Source organism: Trachurus trachurus (assembly GCF_905171665.1).
Source record: "Trachurus trachurus genome assembly, chromosome: 11".
Lineage (NCBI taxonomy): Eukaryota > Metazoa > Chordata > Actinopteri > Carangiformes > Carangidae > Trachurus > Trachurus trachurus.
The window spans coordinates 7,072,107-7,090,046 of NC_139904.1; the positions used below are offsets into that span (position 1 = coordinate 7,072,107).

The 17,940-nt window shown below is 40.7% G+C and overlaps 3 protein-coding genes across 3 annotated transcripts; 2 read left to right on the forward strand and 1 right to left on the reverse strand.

Annotated features, from left to right (window-relative positions):
* On the forward strand, nucleotides 1–7,004 carry LOC310993890 (angiopoietin-4-like; the record flags this gene model as incomplete). The annotated part of the gene is made up of 7 exons (XM_083982364.1): nucleotides 1–27; nucleotides 177–761; nucleotides 1,448–1,688; nucleotides 3,099–3,233; nucleotides 4,802–5,018; nucleotides 5,731–5,926; nucleotides 6,858–7,004. 7 exons carry the CDS (start codon nucleotides 1–3, stop codon nucleotides 7,002–7,004), a joined length of 1,548 nt encoding a protein of 515 aa, XP_083838490.1.
* Nucleotides 7,005–7,875: 871 nt separating this feature from the next.
* On the reverse strand, nucleotides 7,876–11,543 carry ndufb9 (NADH:ubiquinone oxidoreductase subunit B9). Its single transcript, XM_083981816.1, has 4 exons — nucleotides 11,402–11,543; nucleotides 10,099–10,291; nucleotides 9,436–9,549; nucleotides 7,876–8,312 (listed from the first exon to the last, which is right to left on the reverse strand). The coding sequence occupies exons 1-4, from the start codon at nucleotides 11,488–11,490 to the stop codon at nucleotides 8,181–8,183; spliced, it is 528 nt and encodes a 175-aa protein (XP_083837942.1). The 5' UTR covers nucleotides 11,491–11,543; the 3' UTR covers nucleotides 7,876–8,180.
* A 1,363-nt stretch (nucleotides 11,544–12,906) lies between these two features.
* tatdn1 (TatD DNase domain containing 1) lies at nucleotides 12,907–17,635 on the forward strand (the record flags this gene model as incomplete). The annotated part of the gene is made up of 12 exons (XM_083982452.1): nucleotides 12,907–12,985; nucleotides 13,534–13,599; nucleotides 13,684–13,733; nucleotides 13,822–13,885; nucleotides 13,993–14,136; nucleotides 14,262–14,304; nucleotides 14,500–14,585; nucleotides 14,700–14,740; nucleotides 15,939–16,015; nucleotides 16,333–16,403; nucleotides 16,661–16,787; nucleotides 17,330–17,635. The coding sequence occupies 12 exons, from the start codon at nucleotides 12,907–12,909 to the stop codon at nucleotides 17,430–17,432; spliced, it is 951 nt and encodes a 316-aa protein (XP_083838578.1). The 3' UTR covers nucleotides 17,433–17,635.
* Nucleotides 17,636–17,940: the final 305 nt, after the last annotated feature.

A 17,940-nucleotide genomic window follows, 5' to 3' on the forward strand; every position in this document is an offset into this window, starting at 1 on the left:
ATGACATTGGACCCTGACATTGATCGGGTACTTGAGACTGATTCTACTGGTTTCTACTTGAACTTGTGATGGATAAAAGCCGACAGCAACCAGGGAGGACGAGTTATCAAACCGTTGGGATGAAGTGGCGATCTGTTTTAGTCACCTTTGTCTTATTGACCGGCTGGTGTTTCCAGCCATTTGTTGCTGACTTTGTGGCCTCTGATGAACACCAAGATGTTGGCTATGATGAAGATGTACATCCCAATGCCTTCAGAGAAACAAGTGCAGATGTCCAGGACGTGAACACCCAAACAAGCAGGGATGTACCCGACATGAATATTGAAACAAACTGGGATACACTGGATACCAACCCTGACAACTATGGGGATGCTGACTGGCATCCTCCCGCCTCTTTCCTGGAAACACACTCTGATCTTTTCCCTGACACCCCACCAGCGGTGCGTGGAGGCCATCCTAGCGTTGATGCTAGCGCCAACCGGACCTCCAACCAGACTATAGGTACCTCATCGGCACAGTGCGGCGAATACAGCAGCCACCTGATGTCCAATGGGCAGTGTCGGCTGACTGCAATGCTGCCACAAGTGGGAACATCGCAGAAACGCTGCCCGGATATGTTTCGTTGCACAGACGACATCTCTGATTGGCTGCATGAGAACCGAAACAGAAAAGAGCAGCTGGAGGAGCTGGGCGAGACAATGTCACAGCTGCAGGAGGAGATGAGGAACCATCAACATCGAGTCAAGACCCTGGAGATACAGGTAGACTGGCTGTTTGTATGTAGGGAAAGACTTTCAACACTTATATATTACCACAATGGTCCTATAGTATTCAGGTAGGTAAACCACAACACCCCCTGTCCCTCCGTTTATCTCAGCCTCTGTTTATCCCTCTGTCTGTCTTCATCTCTCTGTCTTGACACCACATAAGCCCTCTTTAACCCTGAATGCTAACAGGATTATCTGCAGGCTTGTTGCCCAGGGTCCTGCATCCTCATGAGTTTGTCTGACCCAGTGAGCATTTTTCTGGGCACTATTGTCTCCTAGCTAGTCCTTGTCAAAACAAATTTAGAGCTTTCCCTTCCCCACATATCCGATATTTAGAAAGTATCAATTTTGATCTTGTAAACTCAGATTATTTGACCACTTAAATGAGAGAGAAGCTAAATTAAGATAAAATACTCCAGTACCAAATGATACACAGGGAGCATAAATCAGTCCGACTGCCCAAAAGTCCGACGGCTCATTTCTCCGACTGCCCATTCTACAGTGTTAAGGTTAGGTTTAGGGTAAGGTTAAGGGTTAGGGCTACTTAAGTTGGAGAAATGGGAGGTCGGATTAATGGACGCAAAAATAAAGAAATGTATGGTCGGAGAAATGGGTAGTCGGACAGACTTCATGCGCCCATGATAGTCTAACCAAACGGTGACCTGTCCTCCTCCCCACAGGGTGAAGAAACTGTGAATTCACACTCAAACTCGACCTTAGAGCAGCGGTTGCATTCTCTGGAGCAGCGTCATGCCAAGGCCGACACGCTGCTCCACGTGCATGCGGCGCTGCTGTACGAACTGCAGGCGCAGCTCCGCAACCTGTCAGCCACCGTGCAGCGCATGAGCCACAGAAGGGGCTGCAGGGTCAAAGCCATGAGAACTGCGCGGCCGCTCGGCATGCGAGACACACTGCCACCAGGTACACATGCAACAAACACAGCGGTGAGTTGTATGTTGCATCATGCTCATGAAACCTTACAGAACATGTTTAACACAATTTAAGCACTTAGCATTTATTTTATTTCCCAAAATTCTAAGAAAAACAACCCAAAATCTAATTATCTACTGTAATTGTTTTAATAGTTGGGTATTTTAGAGAGTTTGAGTTATTTTCCTGGATTTGCATATCACAAACTCTTCATTGTTGTTTTGGATTATGTGTGTATTTGTGTCATTTTTTATATCAGTGCTCTTGTACAATTCTACAGTTAATCATACCTTAAAGGGACAACGAGGAGTTTTGGAAAAGCGAAGCGTTTTCACACTACATTTATGAGCCTCCGCGCGCACCGTGAAATTCTTTGACCGGCGCAAGACGGACTCATGTTTTCATTCATCAAGAATTAAAGTCAGAGGTTCAAAGAGGTTCACATACCGTCGTAGTTCCGACCATAAACGGCGATTCAGCTGCGTTATTCTCATGACTCGTTGCGAAACCGAAAGTAAAAAACGCTGGTCGGCTCGACCAGCATCTCCGCCACCACTAATAATAACAAAATAACGATAGAGACAGAACGATATATTTATCGAAAATGGGCCCATTAACAAGTGTGGGTAGCGGAGATTCATCCACATTAACGTGAGACTTTTTTATAACCGAATAGAAACTCCTCGTTGTCCCTTTAAGGATGGGCTAATTGTTTTGTACCTCACTCAAGAGATAAACAAAATGAGGGATTTAGTAAATCAGAGATGTAAGATTGAACATGCAGTAAAAATGTTAAACCTATTCTAAATCTCACAGGTAACCAGTGATGGACAGCAAGAATTGATATGATGTGGTCGCTTCTCTGGTCTGTCGTATATCGCAGCCGGACAAAGCAGGATTGTACAAGTTTTGTCATGTATCTATCAAAGAGTTGGGAAAAAGGGGCTTCTTTTTTCACATCATTAAATAAGGCTCCCACACTCTCAGCTAAAGGTAGTTAACATTGCAATTGTTGTGGTCCAAAAATATAATATAATTGGACATTCAGTTCTTCATCAGTGAAAGATTTAAAAGGTGACACATCAGGGCAAGGTTGGGACATAGAGTTGTTTATCATCTGCATAGGAATGCAAGTCAGCAGTATATCGGTGCATGTTTTGCCCCAAAAGAATCATATAAAAGACAAATAAAAGGGGACCATGACTAGTGCCCTGGGGGACACCACAAAATAGTGGAACTGAGTTAGAAGAAATAGACTGGCTAATACAAATGCTGTTTTTAGTTCTGTTGTAATCTCAACACTCACACATTAACTCAGGCTGCAACCAGTTTCATTGGTTGACAGTCTGAGTATTTCATGATCCTATGTCCTATCTCTCTGTCTTTGCTTCCCTCCCTCAGATAGACGTTACCTGTCTTTCTGTCCTTCAGACTGTGCATCTCTGTATCACAACGGTGTACGTCGTTCTGGCGTTTACACTGTAGTCCTGTCGCCGGGTGCCACCCTGCGTGTCTACTGTGACATGGAGACCGAGGGTGAGGCAAACCATATACATACGTTATTTATGGTTCAAATACCAGCAGGTGTATATCAGTGACGTGCGGTGAGGTTTGTAGTTGGGGAGGCACTGACTTTGAAAGTCAGATTTACAATCGTAATTCTAAGGCACTGACTTTGAAAGTCAGATTTACAATAGTAGGCTAATTCTAATAAAATAGCATGAATTCGGGTGAAAGGGTTTTCATCCCGCCAATGCAAATCCACAAATGTAACAAAAATCTGCAGCTTCCTAATAATCCCACAACAAATCCACCTGCTGACTCCGCTCCGCTATCACACAACATCTTTCAGAACCACAGGTGTGGACAGCGGCGAGGAGGGAGAGACGCATAGGCTATCGCTTGCATGTTAAACTGCTCAAACGGGCGATCATGGGCTTTAAGAGATTTTGTACATAATTAGAAATAGACTGGTTCTCTTTAGCAGTGTTCGAATTGCACAGTGATTTTCGGGGGAGCCCTGTTGTGCGCGAGCCGCGAGCGACAGCGTCAAGCCGGACAGGAAGTCAAACAAAAAAACCCTGAGAGAATCCGGTCAATTTTCAAAATAAAAACAATTTTCAAAATAAAACACCGAGATTGACAAATACGAAGGATCAGTATCCGTGCCTTTGTAGCATAGGCAAACAGAAATAAATATAAACAGTAGCATAAACACAGTGCTTTTCTCCCTCCGCGCCGCTGTCCACCCCAGTGGTTCTGAAAGACGTTGTGTGATAGCGGAGCGGAGAGTCCGCAGCTGGACATCACAGAACCACATACACAGACTTGAGTGGTGTGGTGTTCTTACCTTTACTTGTAAATGAAGTCCATTCGCCTTTCCTTCTGGACAAAGATCTTTGTGACCTCGTTGTAAAACTCCTCCTTATCTTGTTTGAGTTTTACAAGTCTCTCTGTCTCAATTTAGCATATTGGACTGATTGTTTGTTTGTTAGCAACAGTAACTCGGGTATTTATATTGAACTTCAGGCTCACTATCGCCCCCACCGGCGAGGCACCGACACTGCCTGCCTCAAGGCAGGCTTTTTCCTTGTGTATTTTTCTCCGATCAAAAGACTCAAACTAAACTTAAATATTACATACATACGTGAAATACATTACCAAACTCTATAACAATGAAGATGTATAATAAAAATGTTTTCAAAGCAGGATATTGGAAACATACAGAGAAATGGCAACCAGCACGCGCCAAGTGCACGAGCACAAGCCACTTAGTGAGGGATTGAGCTGTATGGGGTGAGGCACGTCGCTGCGCTGCCGCACCTCTCGTCTCTTAACTGTATTTGAACAGGAAATACAGGATTTCGGCGATTTTGACCACAGAAATGATCAAAACTGGTCGGAACCGCAATGAAAATGCATTCAAATCATAGGCCAGTGGAAAAATATTAATACTTATTTTATTTTATTATTTTATTTATTTTTTTCTTCTCATGATGGCAGGTGAGGCTCTGCCTCTCCTGCCTCCCCTGACTGCACGTCCTTGGTGTATATACATGTTCATACAGGCTCGACAGGTACCAATACATGTGTGTCTGCACTAGGTGGCGGCTGGACCGTGTTTCAGCGGCGTCGCGACGGTACAGTGAGCTTTAATCGTGCCTGGTCAGAGTACCGCGATGGTTTCGGCGAGCCAAGAGGAGAACACTGGCTGGGCAACCAATACCTCCATCTGCTGTCCAACCAGGGTTATAACAGCCTCCGTATCGACCTTCAGGACTGGAGCCACTCCCACAAACACGCACTGTACCACAGCTTCAAGTAGGTACCCTGGTATGGAGGTACATTTGTGTCTTTGTTATTCAATCCCAAAAAATTTCACTTCAGTCAAAAAAAAATTCTATCAAAACAAACTTTGCTTCAATCAAAAAAGCAAACAGACAAAAAAAACATTTCAATCAAAGAAAAACTTTGAATGCAAAAAATATTTGGGACCCAAAAAATTGCATTCAAGCACTTTTTTTCTTTGATTGAAAAGGTTTATTTTTTTGATTGAGGTGAGTTATTATTTGATTGAAAAAATATATTTTTTAAATTAAAGTAATCTTTTTGTATTTGGGCCATATTATGGGTAGGATATTTGTGTCTTTATTATTCAAAAAAAAGTTGATTTAAACAAACACAATTTTTTGGGTCTCAAATATTATTTTGCATTCAAACAGTTTTTTTTTTATTGAAAATCTGAAAAAGTTTTTTTGATCAAAGTGAATGTTTATTTTGATTGAAAATATCTTTTTGTTTAAATCAACTTTTTTTGGTTGAATAATAAAGACACAAATGTACCTCCATAACCTGGCAGAGGTAAAAGCTCTACTGATATCTGATAGCAGTTTCATCAACATCAATGGTTTCAGAAGTAACCACCATGTGCATCTTCTTAATAAGTTCAAATGCAATAGCAACAGTGACTAAAGCCACACTGTTCAGTGAGGGATCAATGTTGTTGGACGTACTTTTCTTTCCTCCTCCTCAGGATAGACAACGAGGAGAACCAGTACCGTCTCCATGTTTCTGGGTTCAGTGGAACAGTGGAGGACTCGTTCGGCTGGTACCACGACAAGCAAGGTTTCAGCACGCCTGACACCGGCAACATCTGTGCAGAGATCAGCCACTCCGGCTGGTGGTTTCACCAATGTTTCTACGCCAACCTCAATGGCGTCTACTACAAGGTACATTAGGACTCTGTAACATAAGACTATAGTATTTAGGTCACGATGGAACAGACTAATAATGAGTTTAACAAGCCATTCCAATATTAATCAGGGGGTTATTGTGTTTCATTTAGCTCAAATCAATCAGTAGTGAGTGTCCAGCTGGCATACATAAATATACTAAAATAGAGTTGGTATTTCTATAAGTTGGCTTGCTACATCCTGTACAGTTGTGAGTGTACAGGCTGCTTCAGTGTGACATCACATCACAAAGTTACAGGAGCTGACAGCTTGTTGTAAGGCTCAGTTTTTGAGTAAAAGACTGAGCACTTTGATACTTTCAGAGTATTGTTATAGAACCTGGACATGAGTTATAATCAAATAACACATGGAAATCTACCTTCATACTGTGTGGGATCTTTAAGCCCAACTTCATAGCTGCTTTTACTAAACCAGGGGAAACAGACCTAAACTATTGTGATGTGTTGACATTGAGCATAGTAGTACTTAATTGTTAATAACTCTGAATGTGTTTGTATATGTTTTTATATGTATATGACTATATAGAGAGATAAGGATTAGTAATCATATGTTAGAATAAATCTATATGTATATAAATATAATAATATATTAGAATAAATCCAGTTAAATAACTCATAAATTAATTTACTGTATAGACTATAATGACTAGATAACTTGATAGATAATTTATGAATAAGGGGTGGGAGTAAATAAGTTTTACTTCTTCCCACTCCTTTTTGGATATGAAAAAACAAACTAACAAAAAAAAATCAAATTACCTTTATTTTCAATTTTTCTTTTTTGTTCATATGTTGTCTTTGCAAAGTTTTTATTTGTTATGTCTGTCCATTTCTGTATTATGTTTTATTTCTTTTAACATGTCCAAAACAAACTTAAACTTAAACTTAAGCGTATGTTTTCCCACCAGGGGGGGCGCTACTCTCTGAAGGCTCAGAACCTGCTCGGGCCGGACGGCATCATCTGGTTCTCCTGGAGGGAGTCGGACTTCTACTCGTTGAAGGCGGTCACCATGATGCTACGGCCACGTAACTTCAGGCCACGTCTGTCGCCATAGTGATGCTGTGTTTGACATCAATTTGACCAACGCCAGCCCAATCCTCACTGGGGCCCTAAGCAAATTTTGATTTGTGGCCCTCTATTACCGGTTACCGGACTATATATGCATCTATTTATCTATCTATAATATGAGCATGAACTCTAAGAAATCTCTAAGAAATGCTATATGGGATTTTTAAAGTTATTTTTTTTTACCAATGGACAGCATCACAAGTCGCTCCTCAAAGGATTTCAAACAGGAAAGAAGGTTACGTGATGGTCAACGTATACACAACAATATCATCATTTTGTACCAGGACATACTGTGCCTACCTGTGTGTTATGAGTGGTTTCACACACTTAACCTTGACTGCATGTAAATGTTGGAGACATATACAGTAAAGGTGTGGCAGATGTTCAGTCCAAATTAAAGCAGAAGGAAGCGGGAATGTTTGTGTTAATATAAGTCTTAAATAGTTATATCTTCCGACGGCATTCACTTACATAGAGTGTTTGGTCCGAAACACGGGTCTGTCAGTCACTCTGCTCTGCTGTAAGCCGAGGAGAAAACTTCTTGTATACTAACCTTTATCCAGTGATGAGAGAGAACGGCATGAAGGGCTGTGTGCAGCCAAGGGATGCGTGTGAATGTGGTGACGTAGGGACGAGGGCGGGGACTGCTAACTCCATCGGCTGACAGGAAGTTAGCCAAAACGACCGGATCGCTTACTTCTGCTTTAAGGCAAAACTCCTTTGCTTCAGTACATGTCTAGATTTTCATTTTTAATTTCACAGTCATCATGCTGTAATAATTTAACCAGAATTAGCTGCAGTTAAACCTGACTTTGCCGAGAGAAAAAGCATCATCACAACACGCACGTACACATTCGTAATTATAATTACACATTTATTGGAACAGTTACAGTTGTAAGGTGATGCATCTACAACGTTTCTCAAAGTCACCAACCTGCAAAAAAAAACAGACTACTGGGAAAATCACTTTGAATTCAGGCAGGTTGTTTTCTCATCTGTTGCACCTGCGCAGGTGAGTCCGCTCGCAGACGACTGTCAACGCACCGATGGTGAATCACTGGGAGGTCAGATGGTCTTCGTGCTGCTGCTGTTGTTGTTATGTGGTCGGGACAGTTTCCCCACAGGGGTGACCGTCCCCCCAGTGGGAGGAGGAGGGCGGTGTTTACATGGGGCGCTCCCTGGGGCGGGTGACGAACTGCCACCACAGAGGGGGGAGCTCGCCGTCCTTGCGGGCAGGAGGGAGGGCTTCGGTCTTGGGGCCATCGGCGGGAGTCTCAGCCTGCAGCTGGGCCACCTGGAACCAGACGGGAGAGGAGAACATCCGTCATCATGTCAAAACTAGTTTTACTGTCATTGTGTTTTGAATGCATCTCTGTTTAAAGACTTTTTAACTTTAAAGGTGTACAGAAATGGCCGTTTGTCCTGTTTGTCGCGCCGAGTTGTCACGAGTTGCCGCACGAGTTTACCCGAGTAAGGAAAACTAATTTGATTGGTTGTTATCAAGCAGGCGGGATATTCAAAGCTTGGGGCGAGACCGAGCTCCGTGTGTGTGTGTGTGTCTCAGACGTTTGATTGACGGATGACGGATCCAATATCAGTGGCTGGTGAATCGTGAGCAGGCTGACCTATAATCTGTGCGCCTGCATTATCCAATGCGGAAAAAAATACCCCACTTTCATCCCGGATTTAATCAAAAATAGAATTTTGCACAAAGTTTGGCCTACATCGTCTGATAGATGAGTTATTACACTAATTTTATGACCCAGAGTGGGCTCAAATTCAATTTTCTTTTCTGTACAGCTTTAAAGTATAAACTTTATGGCGTCAAACTTGTCTAATAATGAACTTCAGTGATGGTTGAGATGCTTCTTTCAACCCATGCTTAAGAAAATTGTTTTAAATATATGTTTTTTTTTAAAATAAAGTTAAGAAAGGTCTGTGATTGTAACATTTTTAAGACTGTGTATCCTACAAATCAACCAGTCCCATTCATTAACAACACATAATGCTCTCTGAATACTTCATATACAGGGAGTGACAGGGATCCAGAGGGCTGAGGTGTCAGTGTGATAGATAAACTCTGGTGCCTCCTGGTGGATAGAAGTGATAGGAAGGGTCCCAGCCTGTTGCTTCAACCAGCTGCACTGAAACCTTTCAGACAAATACTGCATGTACTGTTTGTGCCTTGGATGAGTTCATTTATTCTAAGAAAAGAAAGCCACCACCAATAACTTGCAGTATTTTAAAGTTGTGATAATTTTAGTGACTTGGATTCACATTTTAGAAACTCAAATTGTTTATTTTAGCCATGGCTATAATTTGTAATCCAATGCACTTCATTGTTTTGGAATCATTAGCACAGAAGCGTATAAAAACATGGCGGTGTGTGTTTTATTGTTACATGCAGCCTGGCCCACCTCTTTGTCCCAGCTCTGCATCCTTAGTTTCTTCCACTGCTCCCTCTTGGAGAAGTAGTCGGGGTACATGGCCTTCTCCGAGGGGTGCCAGTGCTCCAGCACCCACTCTGGGACCTACAGGAACAAGACAGAGGCCCGAGGCAATGTAACGTTAGGACTGTCAACATTTCCACATCATTATTTTGATTTCAAATGATTTAATTGTTCCTAATTAGGAAAATAGAAGAACAAGAACACAAATATTAAGTAAACTCTTGTATCTTCTGTCTTAAGTTTTAATATCTGAACATAGCAGCTGAGGTTTGGATTAGATATGGATTCAGCACAATGCACTCCACTCATATTTCCAGCAGAGGGCAGTAACGACAATACATCAAAAGCCTGTCTCTACTGTCTGAATCATAGCAAATGTAGTTAAAACATCACAACATAATTGCAATTAATAGAAAAGGGATAAGAACACACAGCCTGCAACTTTGCTATTGCCTTTAAAAACCTTAGTGTCCATAATCGTCCAATAAATTCAACTCATTCTGTGGTGTCACCAACTGCTGCAAAATCTCTGCAGGTATATAACCTTTATTTTATAGTCATGCAAGTTAGAAACTAAAATAAATCTGTTTCCGTTATAAAAACAACATGCACTATTGCACTCTCCCTCACCTTGTAGCACTCGTATCTCTCGTAGGAGGTTCCTCCAGGAGAGTCGGGGAAGATGTAGGGCTGGGGGTGCTGGTTGGACCAGAACTCCTCCTCTCCTGCCTTCAGCATCATGGTGGCCTTCACCATGTCCTTCTCATTCTTGTTGTCATCGAAGCGAGCCCGCATCATGCAGGCGTAGAACCTGTACTTGTCTCTGTGAAAAAAAGACAGCAACATTGAATGTTTCTCAAGTCACACACACCAGGTGTGATGTCTGTTGTTGTCATGACACATAGGTAGGTACATGGTAATAAGTATAGAAAACAGCCAAATACAGCACAGTGCAGAAATTTCAGGCACTTCAGATTCTTTTATCCACCGCACCCCATCGTCAGGGTCACAACAAACTATCTTCAGAGACATGATGAACCCAACACCATGGAGTCAGTCTGGGATTGCAGGAAGACAGATGAAAACCAGATAATCTACCTGACAAGAACCGGATCGACATCATAAAGTTCTTTCTTCCTCTTTACTTCAATTATATGTATGAAGTTCATTTATAAATACATTATAATTACGCTTGCTACTACAATGCCTGTAATATGTTCATGCACAAACATAAAAAAAAGTAGTCAAGTTTTCAAACATCGGTATCAGACTCAAATATCCAGGATGACTAAAGGTCTGCCTGACCTTCTTTCATTATGCTGTATTTCATTTCTATCATTAAAATATAACACTTTAATATGTGATTTTATAACTATTGATTATCTCACCTTGAATGTGACTGACATTGCTGATTGAATGACTGACACTGAATCAAGTGGCACAAACTTCTGTAAACTTTTACATAAAACCTGATAACAATGGTGAGAACAGGACAGCTGCTTTATCATGACCAGGTTTATATAATGTACAACTGTATTGATCTGTGTTTTCAGGTTCATCCATTCACATTGATCAATCCATGACGTCAGGATCAGGTTCAGATTTTGCTCTATTTTGATTATTCATATATTGGACGCTAGCGGGCGCCCGGTTAATATCTGCTATAAAAACACACTTTAGCCCAAAATAATATTAATTCTGACCTGATATGTACTTGGCAAAGTAATGACAGTGTTTGTATTTGTTTTATAAGTGGATTGACGGAGCAGAATAAAAAATATGCAGCTGAACAGGCTGACTTTAGGAATGAGTGACCTGGCTAGCAGTTAGCTGTTAGCACATGAGCTAACGGCGCTGCAGCAGCGACAATCTCATGTTTTAGCTTATTTTAAAGTTTTTATCTTCGGCTACAAACGCAGACAGCTCCTCTTACCTAAAAATGCACCATGACTCGAGATGTCTCAATGATTTCTTGTAAAGCCGCAGCACTTTCTGCTGGTGGGTGAGAAAGGCAGACGCCATTTTCACCGTCCGCTGTCACCTTCTTCTCTGCTCTCAGCGCGGAGGATTCTGGGACTTTGTGGCGTTTGGACGTCGTTACCGTAAAACCTCCACAAAATACGCAAAAACACATTCGCTAAAATTGTTGTTGGTCTTATACATGTGTTGACCACACCTCTGTTCCTATTTTACCTTTAACAAGGAAAAGAATGGATACTGTTTTTCCTAATTTTGTTTTAGGCTGTTCCAAGCATCATCATCTAATCAAATCTAATAATTTAATAGCCTACAAATAAATTATTGGAACACAAACTGAATCTACAATATGCCTATTATTAACAATATGTACAAAAATAACTATGAAGGATGAAAGTGTTATATGCAATCTAAATACGGCAAGCTCTATGATAAAGTTGACAGCCGGAAGTAGACGGACAATTTGCAAAGTGGAAGTATAGGCCTACGTCACACTATTTTGTGCAAGTGGTCAATATCAGGAAAATAGTTGATCATTAATGATTTTCAAATTAATTAGCAGTTTTTGAAATATTTTATAAAGATTGTCAATATTTTACTAAAATCTGCTACTATACCAAAGCAAGGCAAGGAAGTTTGTCTCAAAGAACTTGACATAGTATCATGACAACATCCTCTGCCCTTTGACCCTCACATCGACTGAGGAAAAACTCCCAAGAAAACCCTTTTAACAGGGAACAGGCAATTTTGTGATTTGACTTTTAGAAATTGGAGTAAAATAAATCTTAATAGACTAATTTGGGAATAATGATAGTCATTTTTGTTATTTCTAAAACATTTTATAGTCCAGTAATGACTGGTAGTATAGAGGGTATTGTTGCACTGTGTAGATGTGTAGTTTACACAGGCTAATTAAAAGGAAGCAAATTATTTAGCCTATATCATATTTATATCATAAGCCGGTGCTTTGAAATATTTATATCATGTATTAAATTATGGAGAAGGGGTGGGTGCAAATTAGTTTTACTTCTACTCACTCCTTTTCAAGTATGCAACTTATTTATTTGTTCTGCATATTTTGTTTGCACATTGTTTATTGTCTGCCATGCTTTTATGGCACGTTCTTTGTTAGTTTATACGTTATGTACTTGCATATTCAAAATAAACACACTTCATTCATGCATTCATTCATGATAATCGTGAATTTTAGAGTTTTTTTTTATTTTTTATGATGCGCTCCTACAGTCATTTTTTCAGAGTCTGGATCACTTGACAAACAGAACAATTTGTTATTAAACTAAAATAATATATAAAGTCTTGACATTAGATTTTGCCACTAAATAATCCAGACTTGAATTGTATCTGTTAGAAAATGACTGAAACCAAATGTTGAGCAGTTGAAAGTAGCTGTTTCAATAATGTGAGTTCCCTCAGCTACAGTAATTACGGTAGTGCAGCATTATGGGACCGGTGAGAGCTGCATGTGTGGCTCTTTTTAGAAGCAGTGCTGTCACAGCCATGGCACAGCACAAATTCATTGGTAAGACACTTTGTATTTTACGTCTAGAAAACACAGAACAAGGGAAGCAGATGAGGCCGAGGCTCAGCTCCTGTTGTTGGTGTTTGTTAAAAACAGACCAGGCTGCTTCATGTTCAGTTAGCATCGCAGCTAACGAGTTAGTTAGCCCTGCTGAAAATATCAACAGAGCAACTCCCACAGGGTTGCAGCTGTGCAGGGAGATGTGGTGGTGGTGGCATGGTGTGTTTCTGGTTTATAGCAGGTTATTCAGCGCCACCCTGTGTTTATATCAAAGCCAAGTATTCAGTATAAAGTAATGGCATGAAAAGTCTAAAACATTATAAGCACAGTGAAGAAATATAAGCATTGTTTGTACAGTCTATGGTTGTTATCAGCTACATAATAGCCTAGGTTGTCATACCATTTTATACCACTGTATCAATAACATGGTAACTGCAAGACAAGAGCCTGTTATTACCAGTACTACATGAGCTGTGTGTATCATATCATAGATATTTGGTGATATGTTGCAGACAGTATCAGTATATTTCCAACCTCTTGCTCTGCAGATATCGGTGTGAACCTGACAGACCCCATGTTCAGGGGACTCTACAGAGGGAAGCAGAAACACGACGGTGAGTTTGAGTTTATTAACTCCTCCACTGGTGTTTTCCCTCTGTGAGCTGTTGATGTGACGTTTGTCTGTGTTTTTTTGACAGACGACTTCGATCCGATAATTGACAGAGCTCTCAAAACTGGAGTAGAAAAGGTAAGCGAAGTGTCAGATATCGACGTGGCCAATCAAGTGTCTTAAACTGCAACCTTTCTGAAATGTAATTGTTGCTTTTTCCCCCCAGTTTATGATCACAGGAGGAAGCCTTGACGACAGCAAGGAGGCTCTTAAATTAGCCGAGACGAGAGGTACTGATACCAGTGACACATATATGGAACAAAATGTAAAACCACTTTTTCTGTGGTAGGTTTATTTAACATATTTTCCTCCTTTTTCTTTTTCTTTTCTTTTACAGAGGAGTTCTACTGCACCGTCGGCTGCCATCCGACCCGCTGCAGTGAGTTTGAGCAGAAAGGAGAGTCCCAGTATTTCTCTGGGCTGAGGGAGCTGGCAGCGGCACACACAGGGAAGGTGGTGGCCATCGGAGAGTGTGGACTGGGTGCGTATTGACGCATTTGTGCAGAGATGTGCAGATGTGTGATAGCTCTGTGGTCTATATTTACAGCAAATATCTCCATGTGTTGATATTCTGACGTGTTGTGTGTTTTTTTCTTCTTGTTCCAGATTTTGACAGGTTGGAGTTTTGCCCCAAAGACACTCAGCTCAAGTGAGTTCATACACATAAAAAAAGTTTTGATACTTTCACAGTGTTAATATAGAACCCAGGCCTTATGATCTATAATCAACATCTCACCTTTTTTTTTTTTTTTTTTTTTACAACATGGCACCTTTAAATATTTGTAGGCGCTGAGTAGAATAATCCAGAAATGCCTCTCATGTCCAAACTCTCTGTCTGTTGCAGATACTTTGAGAAGCAGTTTGACTTGGCAGAAGAGACCAAGCTGCCCATGTTCCTCCACTGCAGAAACTCCCATCAGGAGTTCATCGGTTTGTTCATTTTCATGCACCTGGCCTGGTTCACCTGAGAGTTTTTTATTCATTTATTTATTCATTTTTTAGACAAAATTATTTTACTGTTTTTTTTCTCTTTTGTTTTAACAGACATCATGAAGAGAAACCGAGACAGATGTGTTGGAGGAGTGGTGAGAGCATCTGTATTCTCTTTTTCAGAGGCCAAAGTTTGGTAGAAAGTGTGAACTTTCATCGTTTTGTAAAAATGGGAATCACACCTTACTTAAAGGAGTGCGACCATAGGAAAAAAATCTGAGAAAAATATGTGCAGACCGGACCTAGCTCTCCTCCTGCTAGCTGCGCTACACTACAGTTAAATAGCAAAGTAATGGGAGCAGTTCTTCTAACCGTGACTTTGGCCTCTATATAATGCTCAAAATATCACTACAAATGCTTTTCAACATCCACCAGTTCCTTACCACACAACACATTATTGTTTAAGAGGAAACATCCATTCCTTTTGTTTGCTACAACAAAATTTCCACTTTCACGACCCGTCTGTTTGTGGCTTTCTGCTGTCTCATACTCAACAAGTCTTTTTGCCACTTGACTTGACTTGATTTTTGGCATTTCGCACCAGTTTCTTCAGGATTTGGAGATGGTTTTCAAAGGCAAATGCAGATATGTCATTGAGTGAACACTTGAAATGTTTACAGTCATCTGACAGATGCCTTAAGTTGTGCACATTACACCAAAAAACTGTCTGTGTATATTTGTCTACAAAATAGCATAGCAGTTGTTTGGCATAGTCCATGTAAGCAGAACGTGTCCTCTCACTGGAGTCCATCCACCAGTTCCTTACCACACAACACTGAGTGTGCATAACTCCGTTAATATGAGACAGCAGTGTTAACGTGTGTTTTAGCTTCCAGGGTAGACTTTACTAGTCAGCTGTCGAGCTCGAGACTGTTTCCATATCAACAAAGACAAAAACGTGAGGAAAACATGGATTTAGGAGAAAAAAATGATATTGGATGGGGAAAAAAGCACCATAACTTTTTTAACAATTTTTTTCCATCCAAAATCATTTGGCCCCCATTACTTTGCTGTTTAACTGCAGTGTAGCGCAGCTAGCAGGAGGAGAGCTAGGTCCGGTCTGCACATATTTTTCTTGCCTGCCTTTTTTTCCTATGGTCGCACTCGGGGACCTAGAGCTTTTACTTAGAAAATGACCGCAATTCTCCTTTTAATATAGTTAGATTTTTTTCAAATATTTTGAACCTAAGATTTGGGATTTCTAAGATTTTGTTGAATACCTCTCACCAGTGTCTGTACCAGATTTAAAATCAAATGAGGACCCAGCTGATTGGCTCTCTGTCCGTCCTCCAGGTCCACTCGTTTGATGGGACAGCAGAGGACGCCGCTGCCATCATCGACCTCAACCTCTACATTGGAATAAATGGATGGTGAGAGGATTTGAAATGTGTTGATGTAGATGTTGTTTTCGATGCCCTCAACCTGAACACTTGACATGACCTGAACCACATTTGACCTCAAACCCACATTAGATCTGAGCTGGATTGGCTTGAAGCTTGTGAATCAGTGCAGAACATGTACACACAGCCTACTGTAATACATTCCTCCCATAATCTACTCAGATGATAATCTCTTCACATGATAAGAGTTGTAGTTCATGCTGCCAACTCAGGATCACTCATGTTTAAAAGCCACGTATTATAATAAAGCAATTTACACCGTGGTTGTTATTCTTCCTGTTTTTCAGTTCTTTGAAAACCGAGGCCAATATTGAAGCGATGAAGTCTATTCCCACTGAGAGGCTCATGATAGAAACAGGTGAGTTCCACTTTTATTTATCACATTTTTACTATCATTGAGTAATACAATATATGTTTGACAGAGAGGACCTTATTGTTCACTTTATAAAACAAAATATTACTGATTTTTGTAGTTGAATAAATCAGAAATCACAGGCAATTTCACCTCTTCATTGAAACTGACAGAAACATAAATTTAAAGAGCTGCTGTTGATGAGGTTATTACGAATATATGTGATTTATTTATTATGTAATACCTGCCTGTTCCCTCCCCAGATGCTCCGTGGTGTGGTGTGAAGAACACTCACGCAGGCTCCAAACACATAAAAACTACATTTCCCACGAAGAAGAAGTGGGAGGTGGGGCATTGTCTAAAAGACAGGAATGAGCCTTGTCACATCGTGTGAGTATTGTCAGGGTGAAGTACGAGATTTGTTGTGCTCTTCGTGTGAATGTGAAACCTATCAGACTCTAAATGTCATTATCTATTGTTTACATTTTTGTCACGGCTCATGAATGGGAGGACTCGCATGAAATGACTCAGAGACAAAGATAAAAATTTAAAACAGCAGACAGAGGCAGGTAGGGACAAGCAGCAGGTGAAGTCAGAGCGTGGGACAGCTGGTTGGAGACAAACAGGCAAAAACAAATCAAGGCTGGAAGCCACAATAGATGAGATAAGTGGAAACAGCCAACACAGAGTGAAACCTGCCGTTCTCCAGTGAGTCAATCCCCATAGACGTCAATGTGATGAATATTGGTCTGTCTAATGGACATTCCTCTTCATGATAAAATTATGGGGATGAATATTCATATAATTCACACATTTAAGTTTTAATTAGACTAAAGGTAGGGCCCTACGTCCATCTTTATTTCAGTCTGTGGCCTGAAATGACAGACAGGTTTGTAAAATAAATGCAATGATTCATTATTTGTCTCTTGCAGACAAGTCCTGGAGGTGATGGCTGCAGCGAGGGAAGAGGACCCACTGGAGCTGGCTAACACGATCTACAACAACACCATCAAAGTCTTCTTCAGCTCCAGTTGATAATTCAATCTTCATGAGACTGACTATCTGAGGCTTTATTTTGTTTTTCAAACTGATTAAAGCACCTCAATGAACATGTATGCGAGTGATGCATCCAGGGTTAAAGGTCTCCCTTGGACTTTTTTGAAAAGTCAACAAGTGATAGGCCTATCATACATTTTCTGTCTCCTTCAGAAATAAATAAATAAAAATGTAATTTTTCACAGAAAAATGATTTGTCATTAATGGATGGTGGTGGAGCCATTCTCACAGAGTGCCTGTGTGGCGCTGTGGGGGAATAATGGGAGGACATTAAAGTACCCACTAATTATTCTAGGTGTGGCGCACAGGAAGTATATTGTTTTTTGACCGCAGGCTGGCAGCTTTTTGAGTTCTTTGTTCGATACATTTATGTTTAGTTTATACAAATTAAATGGATTTTTTCATATCCAAAAGAAGTTTGCTTACAAGACGTACCGTATAAGTTTTTGTCACAACTATATGGACCAAGTTGCTTGAGTAGGGGCAA